A 15,461-nucleotide genomic window follows, 5' to 3' on the forward strand; every position below is an offset into this window, starting at 1 on the left:
AAGCATGCCAAGAGCACCTCTAGCAGTTTTAACACAAGGAACACAAAATGACAAGGTGCATAAATTAATTACATTCATTTCTACCCCACTTTTAGGTGCAGTCTCTATATAAAATTAAAATCAAAATACCCAAATTAATAAAGCTAGACTTGAAACTACATTTTTCTCTAGTAGCTCAGATTAACGACTCAGTATTAATAAAAAGTATGCCTCATAAATACCACTTTAAAGTTTTGCTTAAACATAATTTATAAATGGAATTTGGGCTTTATAGCTGGATGAAATAGGGAAAACACTGGCCAAGGAGACACTCATGCCCACTCTGAGATCTAGCACGAGCACAGCCATGCTGAACTCTGCACACACAGGGCCTCTTCCGAGTGGGTCTTCCAGTTCACCTGAATGGACTCTCCCCTGGCACAGGGAAGGCATCCGCCACCAGGTCTGCTCCAGCTCCAATGTGGTCTATGATCTCCACCAGAGGGTTTTCTCCAGCCAAGTAATGTGTCACTCAGGTTCTACATGAACACAGTCCCGTCTACACCATTATCAAAAAGGACAACCAGCCCACTACTTTCTCTCACAAGGGTAAATGAGCTGAAGAAGTATCATTTTAGGAATACCCCAGAAACAGCATAAACAGGCTGAGTATGGGTAAATGAATAAAAGTATGTACAAATGGATAATAAAGATAAGAAAAAAATACCCAATCTCGCTAAAAGTAACAGAAATGAAAACAACACTGAAGTTTTAAGATTTTTTAAATTACCACATTGACAAATATTTGAAACAGTGTCAGCAAGGTGAGGTGATGTTCATATACACCTTTCTAAAGGGTAGCCTCGGATCAGGTCTACATCCCAACACAGGTGAGACCTACCAGGAATTTATCCTACAGAAATACCAAGCAAGCACAGACACATACGTACGAGGACATCCCAACAACACTGCTTAAAATACATAAATGCTTAAAAACAACACATCTCTGTAAAGGGGTCAATAATGCTTATGTGCTAAAAATAATTTCATCAACTTCTTTTCACCATGGAAGGTCTCCAAAACATGTAACGTGTGAGAGAAGTATTTCACAGAGCTGCATATTTAACAAGACCCCATGGCTGGAGAAGAAGTTATACGTTTACATACATGGGGAAGGAGGGCTCAGGGAGCTCCACACCTAAACACTAACACTGACTACTAAGTTTTATCAAAGGAACAAATGCATGATGTAAACATTTATGCCATCACTGATTTCTACTAGTCATTCTGTCACTTATGGGAGAAATGCTAAAAATTATGTACACTGATTTTTAGGCTACATTCTGAGATAAGGAACCAGCTATAGATCAAGATATAAAAATTCAATAAATTCTTAGTACCAATTTTTAGAAAAGCTGCATAAAACTACTAAAATAAAAACTCTTGCTTTTCAGCCAGGTGTGGTGGCGCACTTCTGTAATCCCAGCACTCAGGAGTTGGAGGCAGGAGGACTGTTGCAAGTTTGAGACCAGCCTGGGCTACAAAGTGAGCTCAAGGCCAATCTGAACTGCACTGCAAGACCCTGTCTCAAAAAGAAAAAAAAAAAAACTCTTGTTTTTATACAGTGTAACTATTTTTGAGCAATTTAAATCATAATGCTACATTTTACCCTACAACATATCTCCATCTCACTTACTGACAAATCTTGGCCAAAGAAAACATTTGTAGATCAAAAGAACAATTCAGTCTCTTTTCAGTATCTCTCATCTCTCTCAGTATCCCCTCATCTCTCTCAATCTTGCTCCCTCTACTGACAGAAAAAAACCACCAAGTGTATATACTAATTCTATGGAGTTCTGCTACCAGAACCTAGGAAAATCTTCAGTAATCAGTCTTATATAATTACTACCATATATATACACACACACACACACACACACACAAGGCTCAATCTAACTTTTTCTGTAAAGGGTTAGAGATAAATAATCTCAGTTTTGCAGGATATTCAATCTTGTCAACTATGCAACTCTGCAGTTGTAAGCTAGGTCAGTTGTAGATGACATGAGCAAGCCTATGACCCAATACAATGTTTTACAAAACAGTGACAAGTCACATCTGACCCATGAGGCCCCTGATCTAGAGAATGATGCATTCCAACCAGAAATGCTGTCTGCCTGTGCACCGTTTCACATATCTATTTCTTCCTTTCTGGTTCCCCAAACAGGGCAGACTGGTTCAACATTAAGAGACAGGAACTCACTAAAGGTGCTTCAGCTGGTCTCAAGCTTTTGTGATGCTGCTATCTGGACTACAGGTATTTGGGATTACAGGTGAGTACCACCATGCCTAGCTTTTACTTTTATTGTCAGGTAAAGTGATTATTATTTTATGTATGCTTTATGACTCAGTTCAACTTTCCCAGGGAACACAGCAACTCTTGAAAACATCACAAAGGATTTTTGAGGACTATATATACAACAGCAATTCTGGATTTCTTTTTCTAGAATAAAATCATCTCAGTTTTATCTGTGTGGTACGGAACTCCTGGACAAAATATGAGCTGTGATTAATCTTCTGTCAGCTTGACTAGGTCGTGCATGCCCAGAAACTTGAGCAAACATTTCTGCATGGATGTTCTGAGCTGGGATTAACCCTGGACTGCTAGACTGAATTGTCAGATTGCCTACCCTACAGTCCTTCCTCCAGCTATGGGCCAGAGCAGAACAGAGAGGCTGAGCAGAGCTTTTCCTGCATGCTGGCCTGGGGCCTCAGACACTGGATTTTTCCTGCAATCTTGAACTGAAACACAGGCTCTCTCAGGACACTGAGCGTACCAGGTTCAGACTGGAACTGTACCATCAGCAAACCCAGGCCCCTACCTTACCACCTCACCCTATAGACCTCGAGACTTTGTCAGCCTTCAAACTCTTGTAAGCCAATTCCTTATAGGTAATTATCCTCTCCTGGTTATTTCTCTAGAAGCCCCTACAAACAATACTGGGCAAATTCTAACACTGCCTGTAGATACGAGAAGGAGAGAACGGTGGCCAGAATCTCAATTTCCAGCGTAGTATCCAGTATCATCTACTCAACAAGTGCCTAGTCAACAGATTTACAAAGAGCACGAGTACAACCTCAACTATCTGTCACCTAGCACCTAGGCCAGGATTTCCTAGGTGACGGCGAAACAAAACAACAGAACATTCCCACTCTACTCACCAGAAACTCAACATTCCCTTGTGCATCACAGGAGAATGCTGGTGCTCCTGATTCATGAGGGGGTTACACTCTGATGCACCCACATCGACGGAAAATATCACAAGTTACAAACGCACTAACACCCTAACCTGCCAAGCTGCAACACTCACATCGTGTCCCAGGTGTGCACCCTTGTAAACACACGGCTGACTGGGAGCTGAATAGCAAGCAGGTCACGAGCTCAGGAAATATCAAACTCCAAACTAAGGCTTCTACTACACGCACATCACCTTCACATCATTATAAGTTAAGGCTCCTAAGTCACATTGGAGTAGGTTGGGGACTGTCTATACACCCATGGAGCCTGTCCACGTGGCACCCTAGGGAAGGGGTCTCAGAGTCACTTCAGAGCCTGCCACTGACACTAAATACGCTTCCCATGTTTACAGGACACAAAGTAAGCACCATGCACTATTTCACACCCTGAAATTACTGTCTTTGATGCAACATCTTCAATGCAAAATATATTTGCAATATGGCAAATGAAGCATGAATGTATAATTATGAAGTGCTTAGGTAAACTTCAAAACAAAACCAAAGATCATGGACAAAAGAAGACAAATCCCAAAGAGGTAGATAAAAAAAAAGGACAAATTCTGCAGATAGATAAAAAATTATTTAAAAATACTCAAACTCAGGCTGGGCAGACAGCTCAGTGGCTCAGTATCTGCTTGGTAAGCACAAGGTCCTGAGTTCGATTCCCAGTATCAAGAAAAAAAAAATTCAAACTCAATAATAAATATCAAATTTAAAAGACATGCTATTTTTCAGCTATCAACCAACCACAGACATAAAAAGACCAAAATGATATATTTATTATACTCCTACACACTGCTGAAGTTAATATGAATCATTACAAAAAAGAAACCTTTGCAAGCACTAACAAGCAACATATATCACAAGCGTCTAAGTGGGTTACATTTAATCCATTAATTCTACTCTTAAAGAAATAATTCAACATTTAGACAAGCAGAGCTCTAGATAAAAGACTGGCCCCTAAGTATTATTTGTAAAAAGGAACAATAAAAAAGAATCCCCAAATGGGGAAAGGAATAGAACTTTGGCCATTATAACAGTGTTAAAGAGAATCTGAAAGTATAAAATGCTTACCCTGTTAATCTGAATTAACAGGATACAAAATTTGATACATAGGTAACTCACCAATAACCTTTTGTTTCCTGCTGTCTAGCAATTCTGCGCCTCAGAACCCAGCGCGTCAATGGAGGGTCTGCCTGTGCGGTTCTGAAGACCATACTAACACTTGCTGAGGGCACAGACCCCAACTTCAGCCCGACTCCAGTGCCACAGGAGGCACACAGTAAAGTTTCAAACACCGGCAAAAAGCAATGGAAATAAACAACGGAGTATTACTAGTACTTTTCTCTATACAGATCAGTGATAGCAAGCCTGCAAGAGACCAGCGCCCAACTGAAACCCAAATCCACTTACTCCTCGCAAAGTGCCCACACGGCAATTATATCTGAATACTGAGGCTTTAGTTTAGAAAAAACAACTCATACATTACATTGTTTGTCTTAAAAGAAAACTAGAGTCACACATACACCATAGGTTCTCCACACTGCTATAGATGATAGGATTACTGGTTATTTCTTTGACCATCATGCTTTTATTTTCCTGTTAATTATTACAGTTCACCTTCAAGTTTTATTTTAGGAAACGCTTAAGGATGGCTAATAAAGCAAATAATTTACTTATTTAAGTCCAATTCAAGGTCTGAGACAGGGTACTTTCACCTGGAACGGGAGGGAACACAACCTTAATTGGCCTAAATTAGAATAAAATAATACATTCAAACACATAAATCAAGCTACCACACTTTTTTAAATGTTTAAAAATATAAACCTGCACATTAATGTACATAAAATAATCTTATCTATAAACAAAATTGGGGAGGAACTACGAATTCAAATTTAAAACCCTAGAATAAATTGTTTGCTTTGGTTGAGACACTTTCAAATCTGTTTGAATACTATCACAGTTAACCTAATTAGGAGGAAAAAAACGCAGTTTCCAAAGGCTGCAGGACAGGGTGGTGAGCCTATGCCGGTGCGGAAGCAGGCCGTCTGTCAGCACTGAAGTTGCTGAAAGGTCCGCTGTCAGGCAGCCGGAGGTCTTGCTGGGGAGGTGGAGCCCTGCGCTGGTGGACACCAGGACCAGCCCTATGTCATGGCTCTGGGGCCAGAGCAGACCAACCAGCAGGGAGAACAGGCAGCCCACCCCCACATCCTGTCCTTTTAAAACACTAAAGCATTTTCATTCACTCAGGAAAGTAGAATGATGGTCCTGTTTGTGCTCAATTTTTAAAGACAACCAAACAGTTTACCCAGGCTTCCCCAACTAACAAAATAAAATTACCTGCATATGTCGATTTCCTCTTTCCTAAACTCATTTGTTTTAACCCCTGAATATAACTACTTCTTTTAAAAGTGACCCAGTATATCTTATGTGCCTAAAACACTGAAGATCATCAACAAACATCATGAATAAAACAAAATTCTAATCTTTTATAGATTATATTGAATAAATTCAGAGTGCGAGAAGAATAATGCGTCTCTTAGGCAAGTGATCACATCACAAAACAGGAACAACTAGACGTGAAAATGTGTGCCAGGTGTTTTAATGAGGAAAACTTCCCACCTACGAGATTAGACCGCTTATTGGGAACACTCAGCCTCTCGCTGTGTCCCATGCCCATTAACATCAACAAAAACATCTAAAACAGGCTCAGTGATCTCTGGCAACAAATACCTACCAGGTCCTATTGTATTACAAACAAGCGATGACTGCAGAATTGTTCTCTCTAGAACAAAGACATAAGCACTACTGTAAGAACAGCGCAGATTCCAAGGCATAGTGTACTCCTTCAAAGACAATATGTTACATTTGTAATACCAATTCCAACTCTTTAAACAGAACGCTCAGCTAATATTCATTAAAAAAAGATACATCTGACACTGGAAATACAGGAAGATTGGTGTCAAATGAAGAAATGTCCTATTTCATTTTCTTTGTGAAGCTTTTTACTGGAAGCAAAGATACAGACAGTATCAAATCTTCCACAATCTATAAACATATCTGTAACTGCTCTTAGAAGAATAACATCTAGTTTTTCATTGACTATTTAATGACAGCTCTAAGCCAAAAGAAAACGAAAATAACAGAACAGACAAAGCAGATTCACAGTTTTACATAAGAAGCTGGCTATATAAATCATAAAAGCCACTGAAAAGGGCATTTCAAAATGTAAGTTACCACCCATTAGTGGGTCTTAAAATCAACAAGACACCAATCTTTCTAAATAAAAGACCCCCCCAAAAAAAACCTAGAAAATATCAAAACACATTTACCCTATGTCACACATGATGCAAATATTTTACATTAAGCACGTCTAAAATGTTAACAAATAAAAAGTACTTCAGCACTAAGTTCAGATGGTAGCCTTCCACTACCCCAATTCTCCATGTCAAGTGAAATCCCTCTGTGACCTGACTGCAAATAAACCAATCCAGGAAACACGATACCACTCTTTCCTTCACCCATCCATTCCTTCACTCTACTTGGAAGACAGAAACTGACTAGAACTCTTCTGCCCACCTCATTTGTCTAGACCAGAGGAGGCGAGCCTATAGCATGTGCCACAGCAGGCTGCTATTTATCACAGAGCCCTAAAAGGTTCGCCATCACTGCTCTAGACCCCACCTCAGGGTGCCAGGCCACAGGGCCCTGGGTCCTGGGATGGAGCGACAGCACCACAGCAGCCTCCCACTCCTACTCGAGGGGCTGCTCAGAATCAAGTGTGTTCAGCCATCCTCTGTTCATGCCATCTGTGGGCTCCTTGTACCATATGAAGTCCAACTCAGACAGTCTGGCAAAGTGCTGCACCAGCTGGACCGCATTTCTGGGCACTGCACTCCCCCAGCCCCTACGAATAGGAGCGTCCAGGCACACTTACCAATCAGCCAGGCACAGCAACCCCCTCCTGGGGCCCCCCGCTGCTCCTCTCCCCTAACTGCTCCACCAGCAGCTCTTCCTGGGGCACTAACTTACTACTTTGTTCCTTCCCAATATATCATTCAAAACTACAGCACCACATTTATGGAATCGCTCGCATGAGCCTGTGTGTGTCAAACTCTCTTCTGCTCGCCGTGCCAAGAACAGTGAGAGGACTCTCCCAAGAGTCCAGCACCCAGTGCGGAGCTGCACACTCAGGCGGGGCTCAATGAACGCAGCCATTATCACACAGAGGACCCAATAAACATTCACAGAGTAAAATTAGAATTTTGGAAGCCTTACAGCTAGAGCTACAAAAATATCCTCCCCTTAAAAAGAAGGATTAAAACCAGGGTTTTGTTTGGGGGTTGTTGTCTGTTTACTTTAAAATCCAGGATATTTTAAACTGTCCCTAGAGTTAGTGTGCATTTAAGTATCTATTTAAAGACCAGTAAATATTTATTAAGCAGCTTTTTAGAATGTAATTTTAAACGGCTTAAAGAGCTGATGGCCAAAATTCCTAATGAATATTGTAATTCAGTCTCCAGTAAGTCCAAAAGACATAAAGTTGCACATTTACACTCACACACACACTATACCACATAGAAAAATATTCCCATTATCAGCAGCCAGAAAAGGGAGGAAAAGCCAGAACCTACAGTACACACTACACTGGTGAAGATCTAGCTAGAACGGCAGCAAAAGTCCTACGATGGTATGTATGTTCCACACCCCAATCCGCAATGCTTTTCAGTATTGTTTACCTCCAGGGTAAGGGACTCTGAAGTTCTACTTTTCTCCTAGCTCAGTGGAAAAGGGAACAGACTGTGAGCCAGGCACCCACATTCAAGTGCACACACTTTCCAGTAACAAGGAGACGACAAGTAGGTCACTTGGCCTCTCTGCACTGAGATAAAGGAGAAAAAGTCCCACACACAGTACCTCCCAAGGCTGCTGTGACAAATAACCATGTGAAGACATGTTTAAAATCCCAGGTGTAGGGGCCAGGGATATAGCTTAATGGCATGGCACCTGCCTGGCAAGTGCAAGGTCCTGAGCTCGATTCCCGGTTCCAAAAATTAAAATAAAATCCCAGGTATACAACTAAGACCTCTATAGCTCTTCGGCATGATTATTATTGTACATGTATAGAAATCTTCCAGAACAGTAACTAAAAACTGTTCAAAGAAATTGGAGAAGACTTGTAAGAAGGAAAGATGGAAAGGCTAACATTCAACTTTCAGCCTTAAAGTACAGAGCGAATTTTTGTATCTCTTAAACAGAGAAGAAAAAACACCTGACAAATACCACACAACTGAATTCTTCTGCTCCTGTGTGACACAGTGGCCTCCTCTCTCAATGTCCAACCCTGCTCTCCTCCCTGCCTGTCCCACCCAAGCCACGCCCGGTCCCCAGCTCCTGGCTGACCCAGCTTACAGCACCCACTCACAGCCTCGGCCACCATGGGAGCCCAACCAGAGCACTGCACCCATCTCCGACACCTGCGTTCCAATCATACACAGCTGTGCACCCCTCAGACCCTGCTGTGGGGTGTGCACAGGGGATCCCCCACAGGACGCCAGAGGTAAATATTAAAGCTCTGCTCATGATTTCCAGGAAAAGTAGTGCACTTTTACCAGCATTTACCATACAAATTACCACCAGCACCTTCTTGGCCTGGACACACACAGGCCACATGATGCTTGGGTGATCAGAGCATTGGGTTACCCACATGTAAACTGAGTAAGAGGGGGGCATCTCTCACCAAGAGCTCAACACTGACATCCTCCAGTAACTGGATATCTGCATGCTGCAACCATTGTGCTTGTGCCTGGTGAAGCAGATTCATATATTATATGATGCATTCTTACCCAAGTTGAAATGCATTAGTGGGCTTAAGAGTATTTCAGCAAAGAAACCCAAAATTGAAAAACTTGAGTATAATACTGAAAATATAAACAAAAAAAGTAGCCAAGTTGACTCCTTCATGCATTATTCCTTACATAAAAGTACAAAAAAAAAAAAAAAAAAATGATACTCTGATTGGAAGTTTTCATTTAAAAAAATAACAATGCATTCCACTGACAGTAAACATGATACCTTTACAATGAAGCTCTCAACAGATGATTCATATACTTTTTTTGTCTTTTTGAGACAGGGTTTCACTATGCAGTTCAGGCTGGCCTTGAATTTACTTTTAGGCCAGGGTGGACGCAGATTTGCAGCGATCCTCCTGCCTCAGTCTCCCGAGTGCTGGGGTTACAGGCATGTGCCACCACATCTGGCCTAATTCTTTTTTTTTTTTTTTTTTTTTTGGTACCAGGAATCAAACTCACAACCTTGCACTTGCCAGGCAGGTGCTGTGCCACTGAGCTATATCCCCGGACCCCCATTCATATACTTTAAAAGGTAAAAAAAATTGAAGATATATCTTGCACATGTATGACTAAAAAACAATGTCAATTAAACGTTACCAAGAATAATATGATCAGCCAGATATTCATCACAAGTGTTAAAATACTTTTTTAAAATACATCTGAAATTTGGTAAGCTACGACAAATTCTGCTTGCACACATTAAGAACATTGAGGTCAAAATGCTACTGATGGTTATCCATGTTCAAAGCAAGGAATCCACTGGTCTCTATACTCTCCCAACACTACACACCTGTCCCTTCTATTAAGAAATAGTCAGAATGTATCAAGGAAAATAGTCAAGCCACAGAGGTGAAAGGGGAGGAGACTGAGAGTGTGTTCCTCCAGGCCATAGAGAGCCAGAGATCCACTCAGACAAGAGATGCTGGGTTCTAACTAGAGGTGAAATTCTAGGTCAGAGGAAAGTAAGAACCAAGAATAAAACAGGATCAAGTTGCAAGGTTGAGAATGAAAGACAAGTAGTCTTCAAAGGTGGTTCCCCCTAGTTAGCATGAGGTTAGCAGCCTTAGCGAGCAGCCCTGCTCACAAACACTATAGCTAGTCAGAAACCAACAGTAAAATCTAGCTCAGTGTATGCAAATGGGTTTTCCCACACTTAAGGATTTAACTCAACTTTTTTTCTTTTTTTAGAGACAAGGTCTCACTATGTAGTTCAGGGTGGCCTTAAACTCATTGTGCAGCCCAGGCTGGCCTCAAACTCACAGCAATTCTCCTGCCTCAGCCTCCTGAATGCTGGTATTGCAGGTATGTGCCATCACGCCAGCTTAACTTCAGATTTTTAAGTAATCAGTAACCAGTAGAGGTAACTCTCTACATATAAAAGAGAGAGAAAAAGCTGATCAAAGGCACAAAGTTCGCTAAATGGGAGGACTAGGTTTCAGTGATCTATTGCACTTCACAGTGGTCATGGCTAAAAATAATGTATTGTATACTTCAGAAATTGCTAGAACAGATTTGTAACATTCTCACCCGAAAAATATAAGGTGGGGAGGTAATGAGTAGTTAGTTAGCTTGAGTTGATCTGTACAATGCACAATGACCAAAACATCACATTGTGCCCCATAAATTTATACAATTATTTCCCAATTTAAAAAACAAAATTTAAATATATAAAACATAAGAAGAAAATCTGTAAGTTTTTTTTTGAAAGTTCTTTTTTATTAACCACTACAAATAATTTTTAAAATACAGCCACTAAAAGCATAAAAATAAGTTCTTTCAATATGATTTGGAGTTTTCTTATTTCCAATCCTTCTACAATAAGAGCTTTAAACTAGCTGGACTGGTTTAGGCTATGATTAAAATTACTTCAATTAAGAATGATCAGATGAATAAATTAGTTTGCCTTCCACAGAAAAAGTATGAATTCAAACAAGTACTCATCAAGTGCTCCTTATATAAAAGAACTCAAGAAGGTAGGACAGCAGCCAACACAGATAAGACTATCTCCTTCTACAAAAAAATGACACACCTACTGATTTCCGTGTGTGGACAAGGCAAAGACATCTACCCTCTAGTTACACGAGACACATTCGAACAAGCATTCTGGCAGCTATTTGAATGAGAACCACATATTTAATTTTATAAACTTCTCTGTTTAAGAAACTCTTAAAATGAAGTACAATAAAAACTAATGAGAGATTGTTAATAAAATCACTACAAAGGTAAGGGAATACACAATTGGTATTCCAGGGGGCTTTACCTTCCACATGGAATATAACTTTTTCATAATATCACCTAATAGATAAAATATTCTTCATGATAGTAGTCCAAAACTAAAAAAGACTATCAGGAGAAATACCCTGATCAAAATGAATTTTCCTACAAAACTGTTAGAGCTAACCAATGCTATAAATGCTGCTTTAATTGATGTAGCCACTGACTTCCAAAGGAAGCAGAGTAGGATAATTACTCCTGGATAAACCTTTTATTTTTCTGATACATAGGGACATAAATCCAATACATTTAAATGCAAAGCTGAAACTCATCTTAGTCTTAAAATAGTTCAAAATAATGTTGACAAAAATCTATAAATATCTGGATCTTTTTACACCCCAAATTAAAATAATTTATACTCAAACTTTTCAATACATTATTGCAAAAATGAGGAGTGCTCAGTATTAATAAGCTTCAGAAATTATCATTACAAAACCACATCTACAATTTCTTAAGATCACTAGGTACACAAGCTCTGCCTCTACAAAAGCTACATAAGCGACCGTGGAAACTTTAAGCTTCAGGAAACACGGTCCAAAGCTTTCCCCCACCCCCTCCTAAGAAGAACTAAACACTGCAGTTCATTTTAGAGCTCTGAACTTTAATACTGAAAAGATTTTTTTGTCCCCAGTGCTGGGAATTGGGCCCCAGGCCTCATCCAAGAAACAAGCACTCTACCACTGATCTACCTCCCCAGGCCTTTCTAAGCGTGGACTGCGACCGGGCCTCACTATGTCTCTCAGCCTGGCCTGAACTTGCAATGCTTCCAGACAGCATTTTTTCAGAGGGGCATCAACAACGCGATCACGTGTTACTCAGTAGACACCTGTGTGAAGAAGAAAACAAGGTTTCTGAGTTCCCTCTCGCTAGGTCCTATGGGCCATGTGAACTAATTTAGCACTAATAAAGTTTTCATTTATCACAGGTGCGAGGAAGCAACGACAAAAGCAGACTGACTCTTGGCCCAGAGAGTGGTGAACAAGAGCAGGCAGTAAAACGGGTACCACAGCCTGGTCTCCTGGCAGGCAGTCCTGTCCCGAGGGAGGGAGTGCGGCTGACACGTGCAGGACACACATGTGGGACACTCCACATGGTGCGTCCCAGGGGCCTGCTCCCCTTGGTTCATCTGCGCTACGGGAAGCTCTGTGCGGGTCCTGTACGGCCAGGAGCTCTGCAGCTCTGATCGCGTGCAAGGCCAGGAGCACAGCTTCGTTTCCTCCTGACCCGCTCATCGGTGCACGCGGACGGGGCTCTAGTGCCCAGCCTGCCTCGGTCACCTCTGGGACACACTCCAGCTCCACTGCTGCGCCTCAGCCTCTGGACCGCCGGTCCTCCCCCTGCGCTCCCCTCCATGTCCTCCCCAGACTCCCCAGCCGCTGTCCAGCTCCCTGACCTTCAGCACTTTCCACACAGGCACCTCCTTGGTTCCACCACCCCCACCCCAGGGACACCCCACCTCCCCACTCCACACCCCGTCTGGGCCCCTGAGAGGAGATGACACTTCGAATGGCCTAACTAGAACTCCTGACTCCCCTCACTTCTCCCACCCTTGTCTGCAGCTCAGGGAATGAGCCAAAACTCAGAGGTCATCTCTGGTGACCCCTCTTATCGGCCGCACCTCCAGCCAGCAGTGACCCCACGGGACAGATTTCTCCAGGAACCCAACCACTCTCCTCCCCCGCTAGTAACCCACTGGGAACCAGACCTTCCACGTGAAGTAGAGCGCTGGGCGAAGAGCAGTGACAGAGAGGTCTGCTGCGTGTCCCCCAGACACGGGAGGACTCGATGCACTGAGTGACCAGTCAGTCGCCCCTGCCCCTCGTGCCTGGCTCCCCCTCCTCACAACGCCGGCCGGCATCAGTTCCAGGCCCTCCTCCCTCCCGTTCCTGCTCACAGCCCCTTCCATCTCGGAGCCGCAGCGGCCTCCCTTCACCTCTGACACCTCTGGTCAGCGGCGTCCCACTGTGGGACCCCTGCCCATCCTCTGCCCCCTCCCTCTGTCAGCTCTTTCTGGACCTAACTCGGGGGCCCATCTTCCGTTCTTTATGTTCTTGTATCCTAATCATTCCCATACTTAAAGTAACTGGCCTTACACAATAAATTGTCCAGTGCTTCAATAGTCTAAAACTATTAGTGCTTAAAATATGAAAATCCTTAAGTAATAATACTACTAAGTTGGAGTTTGAAAGTTATCGGAATGATCATTTTCTCCTGTTTTTAATGCACAATTTGTGGGCACTAATTAAGCTCTAAAATGATTTCAAGCCTCCTCTCAGAATACACATATTTCTTCCAGTCATCCGAAAAATCATGATTCCCTAAAGCCTTCCCGTTCAGATCGTACATGAAAATTCACAACATCATAATACAGTATCAGCTCACCACGTATCATCTGGCCTCAGATTAATTTACCAGCTTCATTCAAGCCAAGAGGTGATCGAATTCCAACTGCTCACCAAGTTCATTTCACAAAAGTCATCACTGAAATTGAGATTCAGGCTCGCAGCCCCAGGCTCACTATGCCCACTTGGCTCTGGCCAGAGTGACCTACACTGTTACCATGGTACCCCTGGGGCCGTCTGAGAAGGACAGCAGAAACCCTTACTACTGGTGTAAGCCACCAGCCAGGGCCATGGTCATTATGACATCGCTCACACCCACAGCGGTGCATCAAACACAGCAGATGCAAGGCTTGGGGCAAGGAACAAACGACACTCTAGCTCATGTATGTGTTTCTTGTGACAGTCTACTTTTAACACGCTTTGAAAGGCTCTTCCACCCCAAAATGTGAAGAGGAAGATTTAGTGTAACCAGCTCTCAGTAAACACTCAAAGCATTAACAAATCATTGTACATCTCCAAAGGTGAAGGGAAACACACTCCTCCTTCACCCCCGCACTGAAACTAGAATACATTTTGAGCACGCGGTTATCGCAAATACAACCATATGCACAAAACACAAATCCCTCATTCTGCTTACAATTAGCATTCTAGCCATCTTCACCCCAGGAAAGGTGAGATACGTAATCTTTGGAAAAATAAGGAAATACTGTTTTGTTTTACAACATAGTTACACCTAAAGCTAACTATTTCAAAGTAGGGATTTTCTTCAAATCCTCAGAAAAAAAGAACTCAACTGACTGGGAAGTCCTGACTTTCGTTATCTTCTCATGTCTTAGAAACCAAGCAAACTGTTCACTAAGTATAACTTTTAAACTAATTTTAAATAATTCAAGTACTTGTTTAGTCAAGATGAGAATGGGGAAACAATAAACAAATACATCACTGTTATAAAAATGATCCTTTCTCAGCATATAGCTAAAAAAAATTGTATTGGAAAGGTATGTATGTCCTGATTTACCAATCATTTATCCCTGCCAAAACTCAGACAAAACTCAGGCTTTTGCAAAGACACACTGTGCAAATGCCCTGCGCTGGGGTAATTTACAGCGTCTTCTTCCACTCTACTCTATGCCAGAACAAACGCACAGCGACTGCAATACAGCATCCAAGTGCTTCCCTCACTTCTAGACACGGAGAAACAATGGGAGCCTGCGGTGCACGCCCGACACGCCTCGTCAGGACGGGTCAGGTCTGAGAGGGGCCACCGACCTCACAGATGGCTCTGGGAGCGACGACGGAGCGGGCTCGCTCTGCAGCCCCTGGGGACCAGCGGCTCCCGGGCTGAGGTCACAGACTGCAGAGCCGGCGGTGTCCAGCAGGCAGCAGAGCCTCAAAGTGCTGTCTCCTCCCCTCAACAAATAATGCAAACCAAGTCTGCTGCTCCTCACCAAACTCGCGCCCACCTCCAGCGCTACCGTCTGCAGAAGTGAGCAGCGTCTGCATCAAGGGAACGATCTCAAGCGCAAACCCGATTTTTACAAGGTACCCCGCCTCCTTAAACGCTGCGTCTCAAGCACCTCGCTGGCCAGAGCTGCAGGACCTGAGATTTCCGAGCTGTCCGGGCGGCGGGGACCGGCCGAGGCTGCCCCGAGCCCGGCGCTCGCGCGGTCCCCACAGGACGGTCCGGGGCTGAGCGCTGAGCCCGGAGCCCGGTGCCCCC

General features: G+C 42.9%; 1 protein-coding gene and 1 long non-coding RNA gene across 9 annotated transcripts in view; one reads left to right on the plus strand and one right to left on the minus strand.

Annotated features, from left to right (window-relative positions):
• Cep85l (centrosomal protein 85kDa-like) overlaps positions 1 to 15,272 on the minus strand; it is a gene marked incomplete in the record, with an annotated part of 129,581 nt that extends 114,309 nt beyond the window's left edge. For 7 of the 8 annotated variants that reach the window (XR_001234954.1, XR_001234956.1, XR_001234953.1 and 4 more), the window contains 2 exon segments: positions 12,089 to 12,225; positions 13,782 to 14,017. Coding sequence is in view for 1 of the 8 variants with exons in the window: in XM_013516602.1 (XP_013372056.1) it covers positions 15,190 to 15,244 (55 nt within the window). 8 annotated transcript variants of the gene reach the window in all.
• The window catches only part of LOC102010405, a 30,096-nt gene continuing 29,828 nt past the window's right edge, over positions 15,194 to 15,461 (plus strand). The window contains exon 1 of the long non-coding RNA XR_001234958.1: positions 15,194 to 15,283. This is a non-coding gene — a long non-coding RNA (uncharacterized LOC102010405). The remainder of the gene's footprint in view (positions 15,284 to 15,461) is intronic.

The sequence above is a fragment of the Chinchilla lanigera genome, unplaced genomic scaffold (assembly GCF_000276665.1).
Source record: "Chinchilla lanigera isolate Chin_1 unplaced genomic scaffold, ChiLan1.0 scaffold00035, whole genome shotgun sequence".
Taxonomy (NCBI): domain Eukaryota; kingdom Metazoa; phylum Chordata; class Mammalia; order Rodentia; family Chinchillidae; genus Chinchilla; species Chinchilla lanigera.